The 25,203-nt window shown below is 46.0% G+C and overlaps 1 protein-coding gene across 11 annotated transcripts in view; it reads left to right on the top strand.

Moving 5' to 3' along the window:
• The window catches only part of SLC23A2 (solute carrier family 23 member 2), a 135,946-nt gene that overhangs the window by 53,417 nt on the left and 57,326 nt on the right, over positions 1–25,203 (top strand). For 8 of the 11 annotated variants that reach the window (XM_045445222.1, XM_045445218.1, XM_045445221.1 and 5 more), the window contains 2 exons: positions 4,161–4,421; positions 23,603–23,701. In XM_045445222.1, the coding sequence (XP_045301178.1) occupies positions 4,314–4,421; positions 23,603–23,701 (207 nt within the window). In that variant the 5' untranslated portion in view covers positions 4,161–4,313. Of the gene's footprint in view, positions 1–4,160; positions 4,422–10,524; positions 10,791–23,602; positions 23,702–25,203 lie in introns of those variants that run through there. The other 3 variants (XM_045445227.1, XM_045445229.1, XM_045445228.1) reach the window with 3 other exon arrangements.

Below are 25,203 nucleotides of genomic sequence, written 5' to 3'. Positions count from 1 at the left end.
TCCTTTCCTTTCAGACACTTCCCTCCTCTTTCTGTCAGTCGAATGATCGCAGTGATGTCCACACCCTGGCTTGTCCCTGACATCCGTGCATCCACGGTGTTACAGATGTGGTGAATGTTGGCTGTTAATCTCCTTTTCCAATTTAGTAAGAGTATTAAGCCAGACTGAGTCTTACATTATATTTAGTACCTTTATTTTTTCACAGCGTATTTATTCATTGCACAAATAGCGGGCAACCTTCAATACAGGTGCCAAATTGAGCTGCGGGAGCCAGGGATACAGGCAGTGGACGTGTGGTCTGGCTGGGCAGGCAGACGTGGTCTCGCTGTATCAGCCATCCATCCTCACGCTTCCTGGATGCCATGGTGAGGTGGCGAGCAGAGGAAGCACTATGGGAGTTACCCCGATGGAAGGGGGCGAGCTAAAGGGTGTCGATTTTGGAGGCACTGCCTGTACGTGAGCTTGAGGGCTCGTGAGGGACCCAGCACCCGAGAACCTGAAAGATGGAAATGACGGCGCAGTGGGGCCACGCTTCCCAGGAGGCTTCACAGTGACCCTCTGGCCTTGCTGAGGAATTGGGCTGTTATTCTCAGGTGCATCAGGACACATCAAAGGGCATGCTGGCTGCGCTTGTGTGGACAAGTGGAGTGCTCGAGCTAGAACAGGAAAGGGAGGCCAGAGGCGGTAGGGCTGTTGGTAAGGTGGTGGCGATGCCGCACAGCGCCTGGAGGGTACGGCTCTGGGGGCTCCTGGAGAGGGAGCTTGGTGGTCCTTGCCCCGTTGGGGCCCCCCCAGAAATCTCAGGTAGGGCAGACGGCACACTGCAAGTCGGGCGGTTGGGCTTCCAGGCCAGCCTGGGCCACCTTCGCTCCGGGAGGGGGGCCGGGGGTCTTGCTTGTATAAACGCTGTTAGGGCAGGAATGCTGATTAAAGTTTGAATCCTGCTCCACTGCTTTTGGCTGTGTGTCCTTTGGCAAGTTACTGAGCTGCTCTGAAGCTTACCTTCCCCTTGGAATTAGTGGAATATCATGCAATACCGTTTCCTACTCAGGAGGACAAGGGGCTGTTGATCTGGTGAGGCAGGTGCTTAGCCGGGAGACTGTGGTTGTTGCTCTCACTGTGTTGTTCCTCGTCCTTTTCATCGTTAATGAGTCCCATCACTCATCCCTCAGCTCCTCCTTTCCCTCATCACCGGGTCAGGGGCAAGATAGCAGTGGCTTTGCTTTAGTCTTCCTTTCTCAAGGAGTAGGAAGAGAGGCGATGGGGGGCTGGGGGCAGGCAGATCTTCCCCAGTGTTGGATTCCTTGGGAGATTTTGCCTTTTAACACAAACTTGAAACCAGACCCTAAGCCCCCCCCCCCCCCCCCACTTTTGTCTTTTGCTGTGCTTTGCATCTGGGCCTTGACATTTCCCCACTCAAGTTCAGCCTATGTGGATGAAGCACTTTGCTGTGGGTTCTGGCCTTGAGACTGTCTTCTTCACTCTCAAACACTTGAGTGTGGAATGCTCTGTCACCTGGAGACTTGTGAGGATATCTTTCTGTGCTCATTGTTCAGTCTCCTCTCCTTCTTCTGCTCTCTGTCTTACTTGAAAAGGGTGTCCCCTCTTCCAGGTCTGGGAGCCTTCTGCCCCAAAGCCTCTCAGTGCATCACTGTCCTGTACAAGAGGCCCCATCTCCTCTTGTTGCTCACTGGGCTTGTCTTCAGGGTACCCCAAAGGGTGCTGCTCTGCAAGAGACAGCAAAGGCAGGGGGTAGGTCCCGGTAGAGCTCACAAGGGCCAGTTAAACATTCGGTAGAGAAATAGGACACGGGGTACTTGATGGAAAGTGGTCTCGCAACGGTGGAACTGTCCCCCTTTGTTCCCAGTCATGGGGGTGGTCACATTTGGGATCTGCCCCATGCATTGTACGATGTTTAGCAGCACTCCTGGCCTCTACCTATTAGATGCTGGTGGCTCTCTCCGGGTTGTGATGGCTCTAGGCATTGCCAAATGTCCCCTGGAGGGAAAGTCACTCCGGGTTGAGAGCTGCTGCTTTCAACAGACCATGGATAGGATATAACCAAGAATGCAAAATGTGCATGCATATTTAAACCAAAAGAGCCCCTCCATGTCATGATCTCATGGTTTGTGGGTTCAAGCCTGCATCTGGCTCTTTGCTGACAGCTTGGAACCTGGAGCCTGCTTCGAATTCTGTGTCTCCCTCTCTGCCCCTCCCTGGCTTGTGCTCTGTCTCTCAAAAATACACATTAAAAGAAAACTAAAAACAAGCAAAAAAACAAACGAGCCCCTCAAAAAAGTTTGATATGTGCATTTGATTCTGTTCTACTTGAGGCAACTTGATATTCTGGCAGCCGTTTCCTTTATTTTCCCATCTTGCACTCTACCAAACTATCAAATTTTGTGTGATTCTTTCTCTTATCTGCCTATATTTCAGTTTTTCCCCTGGCTCATCCAAAGTCATTATTGAATGAAAGTCTGTAACAGAATTCCCTGAACAGGAGGTTTTCCTGCTTGTATTTCGTCTTTTCTTTTCTTTTCTTTTCTTTTCTTCTTTCTTTCTTTCTTTCTTTCTTTTTTTCTTTCTTTCTTTCTTTCTTTCTTTCTTTCTTTCTTTCTTTCTTTCTTTCTTTCTTTCTTTCTTTTCTTTCTTTCTTTCTTCATTGTTTTTACTTATTTGAGAGAGAGGGAGAGAGGCAGGGGGTGGTGGGGGGGGGGGAGAGAGAGAGAGAGAAAGAGACAGAGAAAGAATGCCAAGTAGGCTCCATGCTGGAGCCTGGTGCAGGGCTCATCCCACGACCCCGGGACCATGACCTGAGCCAAAATCAAGAGTCGGGTGCTCAACTGACCGAGCCACCCAGGTGGTCCTCCTACTTATAATCCTAAACTTTGTAGGTGTGTCTTCACATTTGCAGGACCGTTTGGCTGGGTTATTTCTTCTCAGTTGGAACAGTAATTGGCGCTGAGATCTGACATCGTTCTAATGAGTGTTCTGTCCCTTCTCACCCCTATCTGATTGTGGTATTTTTTTTTTTTTTTTAATAAAACGTTGGGCATACTTAGGCATGTTTTATTGTACACACGCCAATCCTTGTAGGGATCTTATGTGTCCTCTCATTTCTGGAAGCTGAAATTCCCCAAATGCTTGTTAATTTTTGGGTGGATCTCTTTCATTGTGTAAGTCCTGCTTCTGTTGTTTGACATTGAGTTTTTAATTTTCTTCACTGAAACTTGGCCGCAGAGAATTGTTCCAGTGATTTCCTACTCATCTATTACTTAGATTTTTTTCTTAGTCTGGAGCAGTGCACTTTTCCTCCTCAAACAATATCAGTTTGCCTGAGCCTTCCAGGTCCATCTTGTGCTCCTTCCCCTTCCTCCCTTATCTCTTGCCTTTTTACCTCCTTTCCTCTATTTTGTCTTTCTGATTTCCTGTTTAGGTTTATGTTGTCATTTGATTGATACGGAATGTTCTGGCTCTGTGTTTTGTGTGGCATTCTAGCCCATTTAAAGGTCATCTTGACATGTTCTCGAACTCTGGTCATTTAATCCTGGGTTCGTTTTATCTCCCCCCCCCCTCCTTTTTTTATGCTTTTGAATGCCTTCCCCTGCCTTTAATTGGGCACCTATAGACAATTCGGAATTTTTGATATCCTGGTAAATTAGCTGTGGTTACCACTAGTGACATGTGACTGTTTAAATTCAAATCAGTTAAAATTAGATGCAAGTAAAAATTCCATTTCTCTATTGCGCTAGCCACATTTCAAGGGCTCAGTACTAATTGCCTTGTGGGTAATGACTGTTGGATTGGACAAGGCAGATACAGAACATTTAATCACTGTGGCAGGTTCCATTGGATAGTGCTGTGCTGTGAGATCTGTACCATAATGCATGTCAGAGAAATCCCTGTGCTGCCTTTTCATCTTTGTATTTGGGTATTTCTGACGGTCCAGTTCAGTGGTCCCACTCTCCAGGGGGCAGTTCAGAATCTGTGTGACTGACTATAACCAAAATAGTGGGGACTTGAAAAGTGTGATTAAGTAATGTGCTTTTTTGATGTTTGGATGTGACTTACGCTCTGACTTCTCTGCAGGAAATGCAGTGAATGTGTGTCCTGTGCTGTTTGTGTTCTCCTGGTGATTTGGCTGCTTCCTCTCTTTCTAGGTGCTAGAGATGGCACTTGTGGGGCTCATCTCTGCCTGAGAATTGGGTGCTCCTGGCACTGGAAGAGCCAGCTCAGATCCTGGGCTCCTCGCTTGAACAAGCCTTCTCTTCCAGCCGCTCCAGTCCAACGGCCAAACTACTCATTTTCTCTTAATGATGGGTATTGGTAAGAACACTACGTCCAAATCCATGGAGGCTGGAAGTTCAACTGAAGGCAAATACGAAGATGAAGCGAAGCATCCCGCTTTCTTTACTCTTCCGGTAACTATGTTCCCTTCTTTCTCTCCTCTTCAATCACTCTCAAGTAGTTTTTGTATTGAATCAGCATAGGATTAGCTTTAATACCCCTGTTGTCAATGAAGGTTAAGGCATTTGAAAACCAAATGCTTTTCACCTGAGATGGTCTTTGGGAGCCCTGTTGGCTGACTCAGGTTTTGGCTCTGCTACTTTCTGCCCAGTCACCTGATGGGATTAGCTCCAGGAAGGAAGCGTGCATTGGCGGGAACATCATGAAATCAGCCCAGTGCTTACTGTGTACTGGAGCGTGCTATGAGCTTAATTCTCTCTCCAAAACAGTGTTTTACCGAAATAACCCCAAACCCAACTTTGTGGATTTATATTGCAAAGTAGGAAAACGAATGGATGACTTACTATTTGGAACCTAAAAGTCCATGCTTTGTATTATGGCGCCAGCATCCAAGATGTAGTTTTATCTGGACAAGTGTTATCAGTTAGATAAAGCTGATTACACACATTTCATTATATTCAATGCTAATATTTTTCCAGATGCAGGATTATGATTTGATGTGTATGAAGTTACCTAAAGTGTTGGTTCAAAAAAGGAAAAAGCTCTTCAGAGAGAACTTGCCTCTGGCTGTTTTTCTCTTAATACTGGAAATGAGGTTAAGGGCAAGAATACCTTATCCTAAGATTCCTTACTGAATGGTTCTGGAATTTGCCTCACTGTGGCATTAACTCAGGAAGAAGGATGCGAACACGTATCTTCAAGCACATTGATTGACCCGACTTGTATTCACATTTTGGTTTTTTACCCTATTAATTAATTCACAGAGCTGTCTCAATGATTTTACACCTTGTATCACTGTTTTCTTTCTTCCTATAAAGTGAGAATTTTAAATGGTATTTTCTGCTGTGTTGAAGGCTTAGGATTGACATAGACAGTCTTTCTAGAGAAAGAGGCAAGTTGGTTTTTCAAGTTTAAATAAGATCATCTTTGAAAAATGAAAAGGAGGGTTTTGTGCCTGGTTATCAGTTTGCCTCTCCTGTTGCCTGAGAGCCCAGCAGACTGCTCACCCTCACCCTCTACTTGAGAGAAAAAAACTGGAGCTTCCTTGGTCACCCACCCACCTTGTCGTTATGGTCGAGTTTTAGGTTGACTTATTTTCATATTCAGATTGTGATACTTTACAGTTTGTTAAACCCACAGCATTTGCTGTTCTTTTTCATACTTATTCCCCTGTTTGTTTCCCTCTCCCTTCCTCTTTGCTCACTTTTCTTTAAAAAAACAAACAAACAAAAAAAAAACACAGGGTCTGTGAACGGTCACTGCCTTCATCTTTGTACATCTGAAAATAACTGTATTTTGCTCTCAACTCTTGGATGAACTTCTGTTAATTACACACTAGAGCTTTCCAGTCGGTCTGTGTTTCTCTTTAACCGCATTCTCATGGTTTGGATATCTTTTTCTAGTGACGATTCTGGATGGATTCCCCAGTGTTATTTTCCAGTTTACTAGTTCCTTGTGTATGGTCATGTGTTTATGTTGAATTTTTGTTGCATTAATTATAGTTCTTGTTTCTGAGATTTCTGTTTGGTTCACTCCTGCCTATTTTTGGTTCTTAATTTCTCGTACGTGTGTTTGTGTTGTTTAAAAATGTTTTTTTTTTTTTTTTTATTTAAATTTTTTTTTTTCAATGTTTATTTTATTTTTGGGACAGAGAGAGACAGAGCATGAACGGGGGAGGGGCAGAGAGAGAGGGAGACACAGAATCGGAAACAGGCTCCAGGCTCTGAGCCATCAGCCCAGAGCCCGACACGGGGCTCGAACTCACGGACCGCGAGATCGTGACCTGGCTGAAGTCGGACGCTTAACCGACTGTGCCACCCAGGCGCCCCTAAAAATGTTTTTTTATTTAAACCACCGAGGACCCTAATGTACTTATTTTAAAGTAATTCTCCAATTGTTCTATTTATCAAAAGGTGTGAAATCCTCTTCTGAGTGTTTCTTTTGAGATTTTCTCCCCTCTCCCTTCCACTTCCCACTTCTGTTGCTGTGGTTTTGCATTCTCTCTTTCTGGGTCCAGTCGAGGACCAGGTCGTATGGCAGAGGTCTTACTCTCTCCCTCAGTGGTGCCGACCATGGCATGACCTGCTGGGTCCTGGCTTTGAGCAATGGACCTGGTTGTTTCCCCCCTTGTGTGGGGGCTCCCCAGCTCCTGTCTACCAGCTGGAGCCGAGGGCTGCCTGACCGAGGTCTGTTGGGCTCAGAGCCCTGCCTGGCCCAGTGTCAGCCTATTTGTTGCTTTTTATGTTTCTTGTTACAGAAAGGTTTGTCTGTTTTGGGGTTTTTCCCTCTACTGTTCTTTAAATTATTTTTTTAAATATTTATTTTATTTTTGAGAGAGAGAGCAAGAGTGTGCAAATGTGGGGGGGGGGGCGCGCAGAGAGAGAGGGAGACACAGAATCAGAAGCAGGCTCCAGGCTCTGAGCTGTCAGCACAGAGTGCAGTGCAGGGCTCACAAACCTGCAAGATCATGACCTGGGCCGAAGTCAGCACTTAACCAACTGAGCCACCCAGGCACCCCCTCTACCGTTCTCTACTTGCTCCTGCAAGTACATGGGAGCTGAGAACGTGGACATACGTGTAGTTGGATATAAACATAATGTACACTTAAGGTCGGTTTAACATTATAGCAGTTTCAGTAGGGAACTTCTGGAATTTTTACCCCTGCGTCGGGCTATCAAAGTAAGTATCAAAAAGGGGGATGAAAAAGAAGAGAAATAGAGTTGGCATCATGGGCGTGAGCTTCCAGGAGGAGGGGCTGTGAAGGGTCAGCACACGCACCACCAGGATGACTTAGAAGCAGGGAGGTCAGGAAGTGTGTTCACACGAGCGCCTGCAGAGTATATGAGAAAGCAGAGGGCCAAGCAGCAGGAAAACAGATGAAAACTAAAGTCTAACAAGGAGTGTTTGTTAAAGAAATAGTTCACATGTAGGAAAGCTGCATTGCCCGTATTTAATCACTAGTGAAATTGCTGCCTGAGAAAGCTTTAGAAGACCATTCTGCATGATTTGCTTGTTAACAGGACAGGTGTAAGGGGCTAGGTCACAGCTGCTCTCTTTCCACTGTCCAGCTGGTAGGATTATTTGGGTCGCTGCCTCTTTGCTCTCGGGATGTACATCTGTATCTCCCTGTTCCTCGTCCCGCCCAGAAGGTCTCGACGCTAATTTCATTGAATCTGACAACCTGAGAGCTAAAGGTGGCTGTAGAACTCTCCTGATAGTTCTCTGGGAAGGTGAGGTACACGGGTTTGCCCCAAGCCTACAGTTCACCTGGTGCATTAGGTAGACTTTTCTATCAGTTGGATCACACAGGCTCTTGGCTCCAGGTAGTTCACAGCTAGTGAGGAAGACAGGAGCTGCACGTAAGCAGTGCTAATGACAGGTATGGTGGATTGATCTGCTGACTCTAACAGGTGTTCTTGGGGATGTTCTTAAAGAGTTGGGATGGGCGGGGATTGAACTGCTGTAGCTGATGCTCTGGCGGGAGCGAAGGTGAAAGATGAGGCTCGGTCTCTTGTTGCCTCCAGCTCCTTGTCACTGTGAGCATCTGGCTGTCTTGGTGATTCTGGTTGTGTATTGTTTTCTCTTATATGACATGGCCTCTCTGTGCACCGATAAATGATACTTGTCCTTTTCGCCAGATCTGTGCCGCCTAGCACAGTAGCTGCTAGCTACATGTGGCTATTTAAACTCATTAAAATGAAAATCTGAAATTCAGTTCCTCAGTCGCACTGATCAAGTGCTTGACAGCCTCACGAGGCTACTGGTTAGCCCATCTCTTTTTGCTTGCTGGTCAAGGCCTTGCCAGACTAAAATGCAGGCTCTTACTTTCATGTTTGCTTTGGAGTCAGAAGCTGGGGCTCAGGCTGTCGGCTGTTACTGTGTGAGAGACCAGTGCCTGGAGACTGGGGCAGCAGGAACCAAAGCTGGCTCCTCCTCGAACCACCTTGGGAAGGTCTGCTAGAGCAAGCTGCTGGAGGTGGGGGTGGGGTGCTGAGGATCTTCTCACTGGAGATTCTCTTGGGCCTCCTATGCTGAATAAAAGCTTCCTCAAATGGGGCAAGAGGTGACTTTTGAGAAACTCATATGGAAAGGGGATCAGAGTTTCTTTAAACAAAGTAAAATAATGGCCCATGACAATAACTTAAAGAGAAAAAGAATAAATCCATACCTAGAAGAACAATGAATAGGTCACAGGAAGAACCAGAGACTTGCAAAGCCCTGGCATTCAGAGAAGTTAGATCGTGTGATCAGAATTGATATTAAATAGGAGAAACATAACAAAAGATCTCCTTATCCCATGGGAATCTTGTTAGGCAAATTTGTATGCTTTTAAAGGCAACTAGGAAATGTGTCATATGGGCGAATGCCATGTGGCAAGAAATTAGAACCAGAAAAACCGCAAAAAGGCTTGAACCCTAAGGACACCAGCCAGGTAAAGGTCATGTGTTTGCTCTGCAGTTCTCCTGTGTCGGTGGCTCTTGTGTCATCTGAACCCGGAGGGGTGTCCAGGGGAAACCAAGTTAATAGCCTGAACTTGGTGTTGGCAGAGGCCCACCGGTAGTACAGCCTGTTGTTTCAACACGTTGATGTCCCAGTGCCAATTTCACAGCTGGCAGAAGTGTTTAGGGTTCCTTAAGGTTTTGTGTCTTCTACTTTTTCTAATAGCCTCTGTGATGAGAATATTGGGGTCTCCTCTCGTGGGTGCCAAGAGTAGATCATTTAGTCTGGAGATGTTAGGGGTATGGACTGAATAGTAGCTTCATTAGGTTCAACTTTATGGAAGGGTGGGAGAAACACTCATGGTTCATACAAATCCATAATTTGTTTCCACTTCCCTAGTGTGTTTTTCTCAGAGTCATATAATGGTAGGAACCCATAGGGCCCCCAGTGGGTGGGCACCACATAGAGCGTGTAAAAAGCCACTACACCCCACTAGGAGAGAGATGGCAAGTCGGCCCTTAGGGGCCTCTGCCCAGCCACGTTATGGTCAGGGGTGGGAAGGCTGTCACAGATGCCCAGGGGAGAGGACCTCAGAGTCCTGAGAAATGTCTAGGTGAAGCAGGTCAAGAGGAGGGAGACCCAGGGCGGTTCAGCTGGGGAACAACATGGCCATGCCTTGTCCTGGCACAAGCTTGGTACCGTCAGAATACAGAGAATGGAGGTGGGGAGCCGGGGAGCCGATGAACAGTTGTAGCAAAGTTACTTGAGCTTTGGGGTAAAGAATTCCTGCCTCGGGTGCTGGGAAAGGAAAGCGTCTGGAGATAGGAAGCCCAATGCGGTGTTATGGCAGTCCAGGTAAGAGCGGATCGTGGCCTGGTCTGGGAAGGCAGGCAGGAAAGGGACTGCTTCCTGCAGCAGATGTTTACTAGGTGCCCACCTGGTTCCTGCTCTCTTGGCACTGACTTCCAGTTGTGGGAGGAGGTGGACAATAAACAAAGAAGTAGAAGCATCAAATGGCAGCCAGTGACAAATTCTGGAAGGAAATAAATGAAGGAAGAGGGATAGTGAGGAATGCAATGTGAAGTCATATAGGGATCACCTAGGACCTGTAGGCCATTAACTAACTCATCCCTTAAAATGTGCTGAGTGCTTCCCACAGGTTTAAGGCTCTGGGGAACAGTAGTGAATTAGACAAATCCCTGACCTCTCAGAGCTCCATGCTGGTGACAAGTCAGGAGTGCATGCTAGAAGTAAGTCAGGTGGAGATGTTTGATATTGACAAATATGAATGCAGAAATAAAATGGGGAAGAAGGAGAGAAACTGCTAGGAGTGACGTGTTGCATGTTCAGCTGGCCAGGAAAGGCTGTGTCGAGAAGATGACATGTGAATAAAGACCTGCAGGAGTTGAGGGAAGCCCACCACGGCAGTGTGTGGGCAGCAGGTGCAAAGGCACTGAGGGGGAGGTTCCTGGTACGTCTGAGGGATCCTGAGGAGGTGGTGTGGCTGGACAGAGGGCAAGAGGGGGTCAACAGCGATTATGTGGGCCGCGTGACCCTGCTAAGAATTTTGGCTTTTCCTGAGTTCAATGAAAAACTGTTGGAGGGCTTTGAGCAGAGTGGCATGCCCTGCCTAGTTTTAAAAGGCTCTCTCTGGCTGCCAAGAGGGGAGCAGACCAGTCAGGAGTGGACTCCCCCGGGGCAGTGAGCTGACGGTGGCTCCAGCCAGGGTGCTAGCTGTGTGGGGGTGGTGAGAAGTGGTCAGGCCCTGGAGCAGAGCTGACTGGATGAGGATAGAAGCAAGAGAGGGCAGGCGTGGACAGCTTCAGGTATTTTCCCTGAGCATCTGGAAGAATTGGCCAAGTACTGAGGTGGATGGAAGACAGGTGAGTGGTGGGGGGGTGGGTAGGGGCAGCTCAGGAATGTGGTGTTGGCCACGGGGACACTGGGTAGGAAGAGGGCTCAAGATTGTGGTGCTTAGGGAAGCAGCATGGGTGTTTGTAGCGGGAGAGGGTATTTAGAGCCAGGGAATTGCATGGTATCACCTGGGAGGTGAGGTCGCTAGGGATATAAGGGGGTCTGAGGGCCCAAGAGGGTGTGGAGGTGGAGGAGGGCCAGCAAAGGGGACATGTAAGGAGTGGTTGCTAAGGCAGGAGGGGAACCAAGAAAGCAGTGTGGTGGGCAGCCAGCCATGAAGGCATTGTGAGCCTCGTGGGTGGAGAATATGGGTGGGCTGTAGGATTAGCCAGGGCAGGGCCTTTGCCAGGTGAGGGCCAGAGAGGACAGTAGGTTGAGAGTTTGTGGGAGAGTGGTGGCAGAGATATTCCACCAGTCCCAGTGGGGTAGCAAGGCCATGAGAAGGCCTGCTGGGGTGGAGAAGCTGGGGCCTGGGGTCCTTGGGGGCACCTAGAAGGAAAGACAGGTGGGTGGGGAAACAGGTGGCTCTGAGAGGAGCGAAGAGGTAGATGTGACAGTGACGAGATTTGGTGTCGGGTTGGATGTGGGCAGCAAGGTCAGGCTGGAGGCGCTGGGGTTGGGCACCTGGGGGCGTGGAGGCACCTGTCTGTGAAATAAGCACACTGGGCACCGGGTGCTTTGTTTGTTCCTAAGTTGGTGTAGGGAAGTTAGGAATTAATAAAACATAGAAAATAAGAGCCTACTCTTCTGTGATGCTCTGTGTCCATTTCCAGTCAGGGAATTCTGATCCCTTTGCATCCGAGCTGTCTTTTCCCTCTTCTTGTCTTCTGTCAGCCAGGCAGCAGGCCTACTGCGTTATTGCAGAGTGACCGGCTAAAATGCGCTCTGAATACTGTTTGCATTGGCATCTTGTAGCACAGAAGACAGTTCCCTCAGCCACCAGGTGGGAAGAGGAATGTAGGAAGGTCACACGCAGGCTCTCTGACATTCAGGTTTGCTGGGGCCATGCTGGTTCAGGTCTGTTGTTCCCGTTCACACAACAGATCCAGCTCCCCTGATCTCCCACACGGGGCCTGGTTTGGATGGGAAATTACATGGTCACCTTGGTAACAACCAAACATAAGTATATGAAATCGCTGAGAACATTTCAGCTCTTTCAGAGAAACTTTCTGAAAAGTCTGCTATATGATTAGACCCTGCCCTGATTGTAAAAGTAATATGCATTCACATTAGGAAATGTGGCAAATACAGCAAAGCATTTAAAAATGAAAGAATATTTTTGAATTGGAAGGTTATGGAATTGATCAGAAAATATCTTTGGGTCCCCTGCCTCCCACCTTTATAGTTACTACAAATGAATTTTTCTCTTCCCGTAAATTTACGCTTCTGCCAGATTTGGCCACTTCCGTAATCCAGCAAACTAGAGAAAAGGAGGGCTTTCCTTGTTTGCTGCTGATTTGGGGCATTTTATCAGCACCAGTAAAGACATTGTCCTTGTCTTTTAAGTTACAGGTAAAGGAGGGAAAGTTTAAACTTCAAAGTTGAAGTAGAAGAAGGCGATGGATCGTGAGAAAGTCTGTGAAGGAAAAAAAGGAGGTCATTACACGGAAGTCAGAGAAAGAGCCCTGGTCTAGCCAGAGGTACTGGGTGGGGAGGGCAGCAGCCCAGAGCTGTACCATGTAAGAGTGCAGCCAGGGAGACAGGTGCCCGTTTCCCTCTTTCTTGTCCCTTCACCCTCCTTCCTCTCCTTCCCATTCTTTCCCTTCCCTTCTCTTGCTTTTTCTTCTTAAAGGGAAGGCAGAGATAGGGAAGGGTGGGTAAAGAAACCATGTAATAATGACTCTGATTCCTCCAGGCTGCTGGCTCTCTGATGGCAGATTTGAACAGGCTCATCCTCAGCAGTGAAAAGAAGGCACCAGATTTTTTTGGTGCAGATAGTTCTATTTAAAAAACTGAGTATGGAAACTTCCAAAATGTCCTTGTTCTTGTGACTTAAATGCCAGGTGCCATGGGGGTCTCTTCTGATGCATTCCTAAATAGAGGGCTTAGAGTTGTTAGCTCTTAAAACCGTTAAGTCTCAGCTGGATGGTAATAATAGTTGTCTTGGGAAATGTTCTCTTTCAGAAGAAAAATTAGATTTGGGATCGAGAGTGTGATTCTGACACCAGTCAGAGGATGAAGAGAGTATGTTTGCTGTGGTTCCCAGAGAGTTGGTTTAATTCCTCTCCCTCCTGTAAGATAAGAGCTTGAGTCTACTGCGTGGTGGCCAACGTAAGGGAAGGGATGCTCCTGACAGGTCAAAAATGAACAGCCAAGATTGGCAGCATAACTTGCTGTTTAAAGTCTATCAGTTGGAAAATTTTTTAGGAACTGGGATATGCTGATACATGCTTTGAAATAAAAACACTGAAAAGATGGGATGCAGGTGGTTTTGACGCATAGTGTGAGAGATTCTTTCCCTTCTGTCTTTAATGTTTGTTTATTTTTGGGAGAGAGAGAGAGAGAGAGAGAGAGAGTGGGGGAGGGGCAGAGAGAGAGGGAGACAGAATCCGAAGCAGGCTCCAGGCTCTGAGCTGTCAGCACAGAACCTGATGCGGGGCTCGAACCCACAAACCGTGAGATCATGACCTGAGCCACAGTCAGATGCTCAACCGACTGAGCCACCCAGGAGCCCCTCCCTTCTTTCTTTCTAGAGTTCATGTTTTTAAAAATTAATTTTAAAGATTTTTAAGTAGTCTGTTTGGCCAGCATGGGGCTTGAATTCACAACCCTGAGATGAAAAGTCGTGTGTTCCATCGACTGAGCCAGCCAGGTGCCCCATTAAAATGAATTTTTATGCTTTGGTTTTGAGATTTCAAATAGTATTTGATGCTTCATCTTTTAATCCAAATAGACCTTTGGTAGTTTTAAATGAGAGATGTTAGTAATAAAAAAAAGTTCACCTAGTAGTTGGGACATAGACAGTTTGGTATAAATGATCATGAAATAACAGAATTGGTGCAGTCACTTCCTAGAGTAGGTTTACAAAGTTGAGAAGTGTTTTGGCTGACTGTCTCTTTATTTATTTATTTATTTATTTATTTATTTATTTATTTATTTATTTATTTATTTATTTAGGGACAGAGAGAGACAGAGCATGAACGGGGGAGGGGCAGAGAGAGAGGGAGACACAGAATCGGAAACAGGCTCCAGGCTCTGAGCCATCAGCCCAGAGCCCGACGCGGGGCTCGAACTCACGGACCGCGAGATCGTGACCTGGCTAAAGTCGGACGCTTAACCGACTGCGCCACCCAGGCGCCCCTTGGCTGACTGTCTCTTAATTTTGTGTGAGGCCAGATCCACCGAATCTGGGCCGTAACGCACATCTTGTCCATTCTATTCTTACTCGATGCTTGCTTTGTGCTCTGAGTTTTAACAGATGTGACTGGAGGGCAACAAAGGTAGTTGCCTAAGCTTCCCCTTCCCCACCCACTTAAGCCCCCTCACCATTTGCGCCATGGCTGCGGCCTAACGGGGTACTCTTGGGGTCCTCATGTGAACCTCCAATTGGTCTCCTAGCCTCCCAGCCTTGTTCTTTGCAAGCTCTGATTGTCATTCCTGCCCATGTCTTTTGCATTCCTAGACTATTTGAGGCTTCTTTCTCTTGTACGTGTTTATACCTCCTAAACCTGCTACCTCTAAATTCTCCATTCACCCCTAAACTGTGTTTACCTAAGCTAGGTAGGCAGGCTCCCAGGCTTTAACAATTACAGGTTAGGTATTTCAGATTGATTTCTTTACCATAATCTAAGTCCATAATTCTTTTGGCAGAAAAAGCTAATTTCCTGTTAGGATTTGATACTGTACTTGAGGTGGAAGATAGGCATTTAAAAAAGATACGGATGTTCGAAAGCATCACGTTTCGCCCCAGGCTTCATGGCACAAACGTAGTGCTGGAATAAAATGGAAGTAGCAAGAAAACTCATGTGTTCTTTTACTATATATTTTTTATAGTTTACATCTGTTTCTTTTATTGTTTCATTATTTGTGTAACTTCTTCATTTACAAAAGAAGTATGTTCATTGTGGGAAATTTAGAAATTATGGAATGATAGAATGAGGGGAAAACCAAATCATTTAGAATCCCATCAGCCAGAAAAACAATATGCTTTTTTGGCGTGTTTCTTTCTAGACATTTGAAACAAATATTTGGGGGATCTTTTATCAAGTTCATTCTCCCTCTCTCTACCCCCCCCCCCCCCCCCCCACTGCTGTAGAAAGCCCTTTAACTTCATATTATATCCTGGCATATTGATGCCATTGGAAACATCATTTGTAGTTGTGACATAATAGCAAATCGTGGTTCTAATTTATCCACTGTCCTTGGGACCTTGGGTTGTTTCTCAGCCTTTGCCAGAGCAGACGTTAGCCTGCTCTATGTTAACCTTACTGCAGCAGTTTATACTCCCAGCAGTTGTGCGAGATGCCGCCTCCCCTGTGCCAATAATAGGTCTTAGATTTAAACATCCGGGGCGCCTGGGTGGCTCAGTCGGTTAAGCGGCTGACTTCGGCTCAGGTCATGATATCGTGGTCCGTGAGTTGGAACCCTCCGTCGGGCTCTGTGCTGACAGCTCAGAGCCTGGAACCTGTTTCAGATTCTGTGTCTCCCTCTCTCTCTGACCCTCCCCTGTTCATGCTCTGTCTCTCTCTGTCTCAAAAATAAATAAACGTTAAAAAAGATAAATAAAATAAACATCAGCAAGTCAAGGGCACCTGGCGGTTCATTTGGTTGAGCGTCTGACTCTTGATTTTAGCTCAGGTCATAGTCCCAGGGTCATGACATTGAGCCCCATATGGGGCTCTGAGCCGAACGGGAGCCTGCTTGGGATTCTCTCTCCCTCTGCCCCTCTCCCCTACTCACTTTCTGTCCCTCTAAAATAAAATTTAAAAATTAAAATAAGGGGTGCCTGGGTGGCTCAGTCGGTTGAGCGTCCGACTTTGGCTCAGGTCATGATCTGGTGGGTTGTGAGTTCGAGCCCCGCGTGGGGCTCTGTGCTGATAGCTCAGAGCCTGGAGCCTGCTTTGGATTCTGTGTCCCCTCTCTCTCTGCCCCTCCCCCACTCATCCTCTCTCTCTCAGAAATAAACATTAAAAAAAATTTTTTTTAATTAAAAAAAATCAGTCAGCAAGAGACTGATATCTTATTGCTTTAGTTTTGAATTTTAATGAGGTGGAGCACTTCTTCCTCTGTTCCTCGGCTGTTCATATTCTTTCCTTTGTTAATGTCTGTCTTCTCCACCCCAGCCTCTTTACCTCTTTTGCGCTGTAGCAATGATTGGAAATGCCACAGACCTATTAGAAATTAAAATTGTAGCAGTGCCTGGGGGGCTCAGTTGGTTAAGCATCCTACTCTTGATTTCAGCTCAGGTCTTGATCTCATAGTTTGTGAGTTCAAGCCCCATGTCCAGCTCTGTGCTGCAGTGCAGAGCCTGCTTGGGATTTTCTCTCTGCCCCTCCCCTGCTTGTGTTCTCTTTCTCTTTCTCTCTCTCTCAAAATAAACTTTTAAGTTCTGATTTTTTTTTTTTTTTTAAATGTTTGAGAGAGGGAGAGAGTGGGAAAGAGAGAGGGAAAAAGCATGAGCAGGGAAGGGGCAAAGAGGGAGACACAGAATCTGAAGCAGGTTCCAGGCTCCGAGCTGTCAGCACAGAGCCCGACGTGGGGCTCGAATCCACGAGCTGTGAGATCATGACCTGAACTGAAGTCAGACATTTAACCAACTGAGCCACCCAGGCACCCCTGTAAATCTCCCCTTGAAGGGAGGATGTTCACTTGAAGGGAAGTGCCCAACCCAGTGTTGGCATGAATCTGCCCAGCAAACGACAGCTGTCTCTGTCACCATTGTCATGGGATGTGTGGGAGGGAGAGCACAGAGGGCTTTCTTTGGGGGCTGGTGACAGGCACACCAACCCATCCAGTGCTTCAGGATAGGGACTGGAATTGGGGAGAGGCGAGGCACAAGTTGTGCTAGGGGACAGGTGGGACATATCCGGAACTCCAAGAGTACTTTGGCCGTTACAGCTGCAGGTGCTCTCTGGAGAAGACTGAAGAAGTTAAGAGGCTGCCCTAAGAAGACCTAGGCTGGGCAGTGCAAGTGAAGGAGGCTGCAGTAAGTTGCTCTAGGTGGTTTAACTTGCATGTGGCTGTCAGGAGTGTCCTTGGGGCCACCATATTTGAGGAAGCAATGAAAACAAGGTTAGGGGCTTTGCTGCCTCTGACAACTTTAGGGTTACTAGTGTTGTGTTCTGTCAACTATATCTTTTGGAGTATCATAATCTAAGATCGACAAACTCTGGAGATTCGCATATATTGTATTATACTAACCTTGATTTATTTTTAATGGTAATTAATTTTGAAATTTCAAATAATACTGAAAGTAGGTAGAAGATTTTTATATTTACTTATTTATTTATTTATTTATTTATTTATTTATTTATTTATTTAATGTTCATTTAAAAGGGGTTTGGGTTAAAGGCTGAGAAGCACTAATCTTGACATCTCCGTTCTTTTTTTCTTTTTTCTTTTAAGTTTATTTATTTATTTTGAGAGAGAGAGAGAGAGAAAATGAATGAGCTATGCAGGGACAGAGAGAGAGGGAGTGGGGAGAGAATCCCAAGCAGGCAGGGCTTGAACTCGGGAACCGTGAGATCATGACCTGAGCCAAAATCAAGAGTCAAGACACCTAACTGACTGAGCCACCTAGGTGCCCCTTGACACCTTGATACCTCTATTCTTTAAACACATTTTAATTGTAGAGTAGATATGGAAACTAGTGGAAATAATTGTGTGTGTGTGTGTGTGTGTGTGTGTGTGTGTGTGTGTATGTATAGGAGGGTAAGAATAGTGCTACCTTAATAGAAAACAGGTAATTCGGGGTACTTCATTATTACTCGAAAGTGAGTAAGTATAAAATGGCTCACTTAGCTACTGAACACATGATAGTGGTGGGTGATTTACACCAGACTTCAAATAGGTGATAAACTGATTTCTGAACCTCTGCTCAGAAGCACTGGGTTTCTCAGGTTCCTGGTACGCTTTAGCTTACCGGTGTCCACAGCTGCTGATTCGCTGTAACTTCTCTGCGAGTAACACAGGCTCATTTGCTGTCAGTTGAAACTGACATTGCTGTGATACTGTCCCTCAGCATGATACTCCTCAGCTATGGCTCCTGTCTCTCCTGCTTCCTGTAGGTTTGGCCATCTCAGGATTACTGTTTACAAACAAGTACTTTAGCACTATTGTCTTTGTTTACTAGAGATAAAACACTTGACCAAGAGAGACATGTTTATTGAGCAGTAGACACACACTCCTACCCACAGACAACCTGAGCCCTGGGCATGTCACAACAAGCCATCAGCTGGACAAATTTAGGCAGAGAAAACCTGCTTAAATCACAGCTGGTGGGGTGATTATACAATATTGGTTCAGAAAAAATTTAAAGCCATCAAGTCTGGTTTCAAATAGTTTCAGGGAGAGAAAGGACATCTTGTTCCCAAAAATAATCTGATTTTTTAAAATAAAAACTAGATCAGTTTACTGATATGAAAGATCCAAGATCCCCGTTATCTGCCATGCTATTAATAACACAAAAGAAAACCTGTCTCACTGCATTTGAGAAGCTTTCCAAGTCATGTTTTATTTCCCAGTTGAAATAATATTTAGAGACTCAAAAATGTGAACCTTTAATAGTATAAGCAACATTTTTTTTATCCTTTTAACAAAAAGTCTGTGCCTTTCCTGAAGAATTGCTTTGAACATTTGATTTTTTAAATTTCACATTAAAAAATGTATAGATCATCAGAATAGCTAGTTTAATAAACCAAAGGAAACATTAGTAAAACCAGTGTTTTATTTTTTCAGTAATGTTGGGTCATTTCCTGTACGCGCGCACAGTGGGGGCAGCAGATCAGATGGGCGCCCTGGTGGACCTACCCCGCCTTCTGTCGCCGCAGCCTCTCTCTGGTGCTGAATCCCCCTGTCCTTTCAGTAGAAACTTGGTTCATCTTCCACTTGCTCCAGAACCTACTGCCTTCCAGGCTTGTTCCCTTTGCCCCAGGGCATTGGTGGAGTGCTGGAGCAGAGTGAGGAGGGCACGTGTGGAGGACAGCAGTGCAGCTGTGGAACAGGAGGCTGATGGGGATGGAAGGTGGGCTCCGAGGTCCCCAGGGGGGGCTTGACCTGTGGAAATGTGTTAGAAGTCATGGTTAGGTTATTTAGGTCAGTAATATTTATAGTTAAATAAATGCCCCACACTGGCCTGGGAAAACAAGCCTCCTGTGTGCCTTCTATGAAACACATGCCTTTTGGATTGGCTTACACGCGCTGCTCTTGTACCGATTTGTTTCCCTGCCCTTCCCTGCTCCAGTCTCTTTGGCCCGGCACCCACATCCAGCCAGCCGCCAAGTGAGTGAACTGGATGGTGGCCTGGACACTTGCCCCGTCTGTCCCCAACATTCAGTCCAGGGCTAGGGTATTGCCCATTGTACTGCAGTGGTGTCTCCCAGGTGCCCACGTGGAGCAGCTGTGAGGCTGTGCTTCCCTCAGGCCAGTCCCCGGGGGCATCAGGCCACATCCTTGCTCCGTCTCAAACCACACTACCTTTCCCAGAGCACTACTGACACCTCGGCCACAGCTGCTGTCTCTGGTGCCTGGCACTAGCCTCATAAAGGGTCCGTCTGCTCCTGTTCCTGTCACCATGCCCTGTACCGCACACCGCCCTTCCTCTCTCCCACTGCGTCAGAGTGGCCATCGTAGGACACATCCGATTGTGGCACTGCTGTTCTCGGCACTGCTTCGTGGCTCCCTGCTGGACCCCGTGTTGAGTCAGAATTCCTTACAGCCTGGCACCCACTCCAGGTGGCCTCCTGGGGGCTGGCAGGACCGCATCCTCATTACCTGGCGCAGCAAGTGCTCACACGGTTCCTGGAATGAGTACGCGAGCCTTTTCCTGGGCTGGGAAGCATTTGCATTTCATGGTACTTCTCTCACTGAGAGTATGTGTAAGGAATAAGTCAGAAATGGGTGGGAATTGATCACTCCTGCCAAAATCTCTTTGGTGCCAGTATACGGATTGGAAAAGAAAAACATTGAGGTGAAACTCACACAAATGGTTAATAGTATTAACCATTTTACAGTGAACAACTCTGTGACATTTAATACATTCCTAGTGTTGTGCAACCATCACCTCTGCCTAGTTCCAAAACCTTTCATCACCCTAAAGGAAGCCCTGTCCCCATAGAGCAGTTGTTCCCCACGGTGGCTAGCGATGAGTGCAGATGTGGGTGAGTTACAGCCGGGTAGGACTTTCAATCAGATCTGGGTTTCTCTGATGACTCAGTAACAGCGTTGTTGTTGTAAGAGAGTTCATCCTGAGTGTGTGTACCTCTTGGCGTCTCTGTGGGCTGAGCACTGCTGTGATGGGACTTGGAGCGTGGCTCTGATAGTTAAGAGTTTCCTGTTGTGGACTTGAACTTGGCTAGGAACGTCTGTGTTGCCCGCAGCTGGTTTTATGGCCCAACAAATGCCACAAACCCAGTTAGCTTGCGTAAAAAGCTATTGCATTACTTGAAGAGGTAGTTTTAGAGGTAAATCTTTATTTGAAGAGCCATAAGAAAACTCTGCCCTGTCAAAATTATGTAGGAGGTAATTGAGATCTCTGGCATACTTTTTGAAAGTAGCCTCATACTTGGGTATTAATCTGTATGAGAAGTTTAATTTTTCACTGGCCCTATTTCTTCACTTGTAAAAATAAGTGGATTGAAATATCTTTGGACCTCCTCAGTCTAAGGTATGCTGCTTAGATCTTTAGTCTTTATAATTTCTCCCCTGTTGTAAAAAGAAGTTGTCCTCATTCTAGGAAATTCTCAAAATATATAAAGGGTAAAAGGTCAAAACAGCCCTACTGATTAAAGACAACCATGGTTAATATTTTGGTGAACATCTTTTTTTTTTTTTTTTTTTTTTTTAGCTTTTTAAATGTTTTATTTCTTTTGAGAAAGAGAGCAGGAGTGCAAGCATGAGCAGTGGAGGGCAGAGAGCGAGAGAGGGAGAGAATCCCAAGCTTGCTCCGTGCTGCCAGCGCAGAGCCCAACTCAGGGCTCAAACTCACAAACTGTGAGATCGTGACCTGAGCCGAAATCAAGAGTCACAAGCCCAACCGACTAAGCCACCCAGGCACCCCAGGTGCCAGTATACAGCAACATACAGACATACAAATAAAACAGCAGTATACAAAAAACACACAAATACATGCTGTTTATAAAAGACCCAAATGCTAAAGCAGTATTGGGAGTGAAAAATGAAAAGTACCCATCATTACTCCTTGTCCCCAGGGCAACCTTCCTGTTGTTGATTTCAGACCTTTCTGGATCCTTTCCCAAGTGTTAAGACAAGGAGGTTATTAAGATTTTTTTTTTTTGTAGTATAATTATGATAATTCTAGGCTTACTGTTTTGTGGCTCTTTTCAAAAACTGTATTTTTTGGGTTCTTATCAGTGCATCAGCTTATTTTTTTCTTTTTTAGTGGCTTTTTGATTATTTTCATTTTAATGACATTATTCTTGAAATGGATGTACCATAATTTAATGTTCATCATTATTTCCCCCCAACCCCATTGGTTATCTTTTTTTTTTTTTTTTGGATGAACATTTAGGTTGTTTCCAGGGATTCAGTATTTTAAAAATAGTGCATTCATCAGTCTTGAATGCACATACCACTTGCATGGATATTTCTGGAGGATGTTTCTAGGAGTTCAGTTATTGGATCCAAGAAAATGCCTGTTTTAAGTTCCAGTGCTAAGTTACCCTCTACAGAGGCCAGTCCATGTGATCTTCTCTGATAACTAAGCATAGCTTTCCCCCCAACACCCTAGTCAACACTAGATTCATCTTTTAAAATATCCCCCTAATTTATGTTAAAAATGAAATTTTTCAAAAAAGTTTAATTTCTATAAATTTAAATGAGGTTGAACAGCTTTTCGTGTGTTTTAGATATTCAGATTTTTTCTGTGAATTGCATACACCTATCATTTGCCCATTTCCTGTGGATTGTTTGCTTTATTGATTCGCAGGTGTTTATGAACTACTGGTACCAACTTTTTTTTTTTTTTAGTGTTTGTTTATTTTTGAAGGAGAGAGAAACAGAGTGTGAGTGGGGGAGGGGCAGAGAGGGAGACACAGAATCCTAAGCAGGCTCCAGGCTCCGAGCTGTCAGCACAGAGCCCGACGTGGGGCTCGAACTCACAACCCGTGAGATCATGACCTGAGCCAAAGTCACTCAACCGACTGAGCCACCCAGGCGCCCCCTACTGGTACCAACTTTTGTGGGCTACAGACATCGCACGGTACCTTCCCCTATGCCATCTCACCTTTTATTTCTCTTTAGTATACTTCGCAATATCAGATTTTAAACTTTTTATATACTTTGTCTTTTTTCTCTTATTTTAAAAATGTAGTTGTGCTGGGGCACCTGGGTGGCTTAAGTGACTGACTTCGGCTCAGGTCATGATCTCATGGTCTGTGAGTTTGAGCCCATGTCGGGCTCTGTGCTGACAGCTGAGAGCCTGGAGCCTGCTTTGGATTCTGTGTCTCTTTCTCTCTCTCTGCCCTTCTCCTGCTTGCATTTTGTGTCTGTCTGTCTGTCTCTGTCTCTCTCTCTCTCTCAAAAATAAGTGTTAAAAAAATTTATACAAAATGTAGTTGTGCTGTCATTCACGCATACAGTTATTTTTAGTATTAATGTTTCAAAATAGATTTCTGGAAATGGAACCATCTGGCTAAAAAGTAAAACTATTTCGGGGTGCCTGGGTGGCTCAGTTGGTTGAGAGTCCGACTCTTGATTTCAGCTCAGGTCATGATCTCATGGTTTGTGAGTTCGAGACCCTCATTGGTCTTCGTGCTGACATTGTGGTGTCTGCTTGGGACTCTCTGTCTCCCCCCTCCCTCTGCCCCTCCCCTATTTGCATGTGCTCGCTCGCTCTCTCAAAGTAAATAAATTATAAAGAAAAAAAAAGTAAAAATATTTTAAGATTCTGCTGCAGGCTGCCAGAACGCAGCCAGAACCTCGGACGACTCCAAGTGCTTTGCCAGGGCAGGCATGAGGGCTGGTGGCCTGCATGTGTCCAGGGGTTTCCTTCCAGTCCTCAAGATGAGTTCTGGTTCTTACCTTGAGGGCCCAGAAGCTAGATTTTGTTGGCAGGAACGGCCCCCGTGCCTGTCTGATGCCACACACTACTGCCCGCACGCACCAGCAGGCTGGTTTGCGTCGTATCCACGGCGGGAAATGTCAGCACGTCAGGCGATCAGCAGTGCCTGACTTGCCCCTGCTGGGAATGCCACACAGAATCCTTAGCACGTGGTGACTCGGGCAGGGTTCTTGACCAAGGCCACCCTTGATGCTTCCCACCCGTCCGGAAACAGCAGCTCCGGTGCCCAGCTGTGCCTCCCTTGGCCTTGGATGGAGCTGCAGGCCCCACTCCGTGGACTCTCTGGGGGTGCTCCGTTTCCGGCCTTCCCCTGGGGGACCCACGATGCATTTCTCCTCCATCGGAACCACATGTGGTCACGGATGCGGTGCACACTTGTCGGGAGTTTCTTTTAAGAAAATTCGAAACTTGGCTGATGTGGTAGGCAAAAGACACACAGCTTGTGTCTGTTGTGAAAATGACAGAAGGTGTTTGGGGAGGATGTTTCCACACGGCAGAGCGGTGCACGGTGAAACAGCCTATAAATGAAGTGTTTGTCTTCAGGTGGTGATAAATGGAGGCGCCACGTCCAGCGGTGAACAGGACAACGAAGACACTGAGCTCATGGCAATCTACACCACAGAAAACGGCATCGCAGAAAAGGTACTCCCTTGCCCCAGCCTCCTCCCCGTCACGGGATGTGGCTGTCCTTCCCCGGGCTCGTCTCGGCCCTCCCGAGTGGGTGTGTTCCCTTCATAGTGGAAATAGAAGGGATGGTGAGGAGTAGAAGTTACTAACTTTTCATTGTCTAAATGGTGATTAAGGTGAGGTCCATATAGAAGTTCTTATATTTAAAAGCCTTAGCCAGGATGCTGAGGGAGGTGGTTAAGAGTGTGAGTCTGGACTCAGGGCTGGGTGCTAATGTGACCCGGGCCCCGAGGGAATTACTTAAGGTCTCTGGGCATCATCTGTTGCCTCATCTCCAAAATGAGAATATTTATTTATTTATTTATTTTTCAACGTTTATTTATTTTTGGGACAGAGAGAGACAGAGCATGAACGGGGGAGGGTCAGAGAGAGAGAGGGAGACACAGAATCGGAAACAGGCTCCAGGCTCTGAGCCATCAGGAGCCATCAACCCAGAGCCTGACGCAGGGCTCGAACTCACGGACCGTGAGATCGTGACCTGGCTGAAGTCGGACGCTTAACCGACTGCGCCACCCAGGCGCCCCCAAAATGAGAATAAAAGTGTCAGCATCTGTCTTCGGTTGTTGTGAGGAGTAAATGAAATAATAACCTGTGTGGTTCTTAGCATTGTGCCTGGTACATACTCCGTTGGAGTGAACAAGATAATACAAGAAGCCAGCGGTAGCTTGTGTAGACTGAACAAAGGGGCAGAAATCACATGTTAAGGTGGGGAGAAGCTCCCCCCGCCTCCCCCGCCATCCCATTTCCTTGAGATTAGTCTGTGTGACCCTATTCACAGAGGCCAGAAGAGGCCTGCCCAAAGAGGATCCAGATGCCTTAATTTCTTTTTTTACTCTGTATTGATTGGTCACTGTGCCCAACGCATGAAGAATTTGACAAGAGGATATTTCCAGATTGTACTGTAGCTCTGAGACTCCTCAATTTCATTTGAGTTTTATTTGGTAGACTTTTTAAAGCACATTTTGTATTCGTTGTGAAAATTCGCTAATTTAATCAGTTCTGTATTTCTAGAACCACTGTATTCTATTTTTTTTAAGAGTAATCTCTATGTCCACTGTGGAGCTTGACCCCGAGATCAAGAGTTGCATGCTTTGCTGACTGAGCCAGCCAGGAGTCCCTGAATTGTACTTTAGATAGTGCACACTTAATATTTTAGAAAGGGACCACTAGAAAGTTGATACATGCAAACATAGTACCCAGCTTGGGCATTAATTAGCACAGTAAGTTTACAGTGTAATCACTAAAATGATAAAGAACAAGGAAATCATATTGAAATTCTGGAATAATCAAATTTTTGTGCCTGTGTATGGTTTCTTTTTTCCATTTTTGGCTCTCTTGACCAATATTACTTTTTGGTCAGGCTATTATAAATTTTGTGGAGGCTAATTAGATTCATGCTGAGTTGTTGACATTCCTGTGGTTTTGGATTCTAAGCTACTCCTCAGAGTGCAGAAATT

Source organism: Leopardus geoffroyi, chromosome A3 (genome assembly GCF_018350155.1).
Source record: "Leopardus geoffroyi isolate Oge1 chromosome A3, O.geoffroyi_Oge1_pat1.0, whole genome shotgun sequence".
NCBI classification, from domain to species: domain Eukaryota; kingdom Metazoa; phylum Chordata; class Mammalia; order Carnivora; family Felidae; genus Leopardus; species Leopardus geoffroyi.
This window is presented reverse-complemented; position numbering and strand designations above follow the sequence as displayed.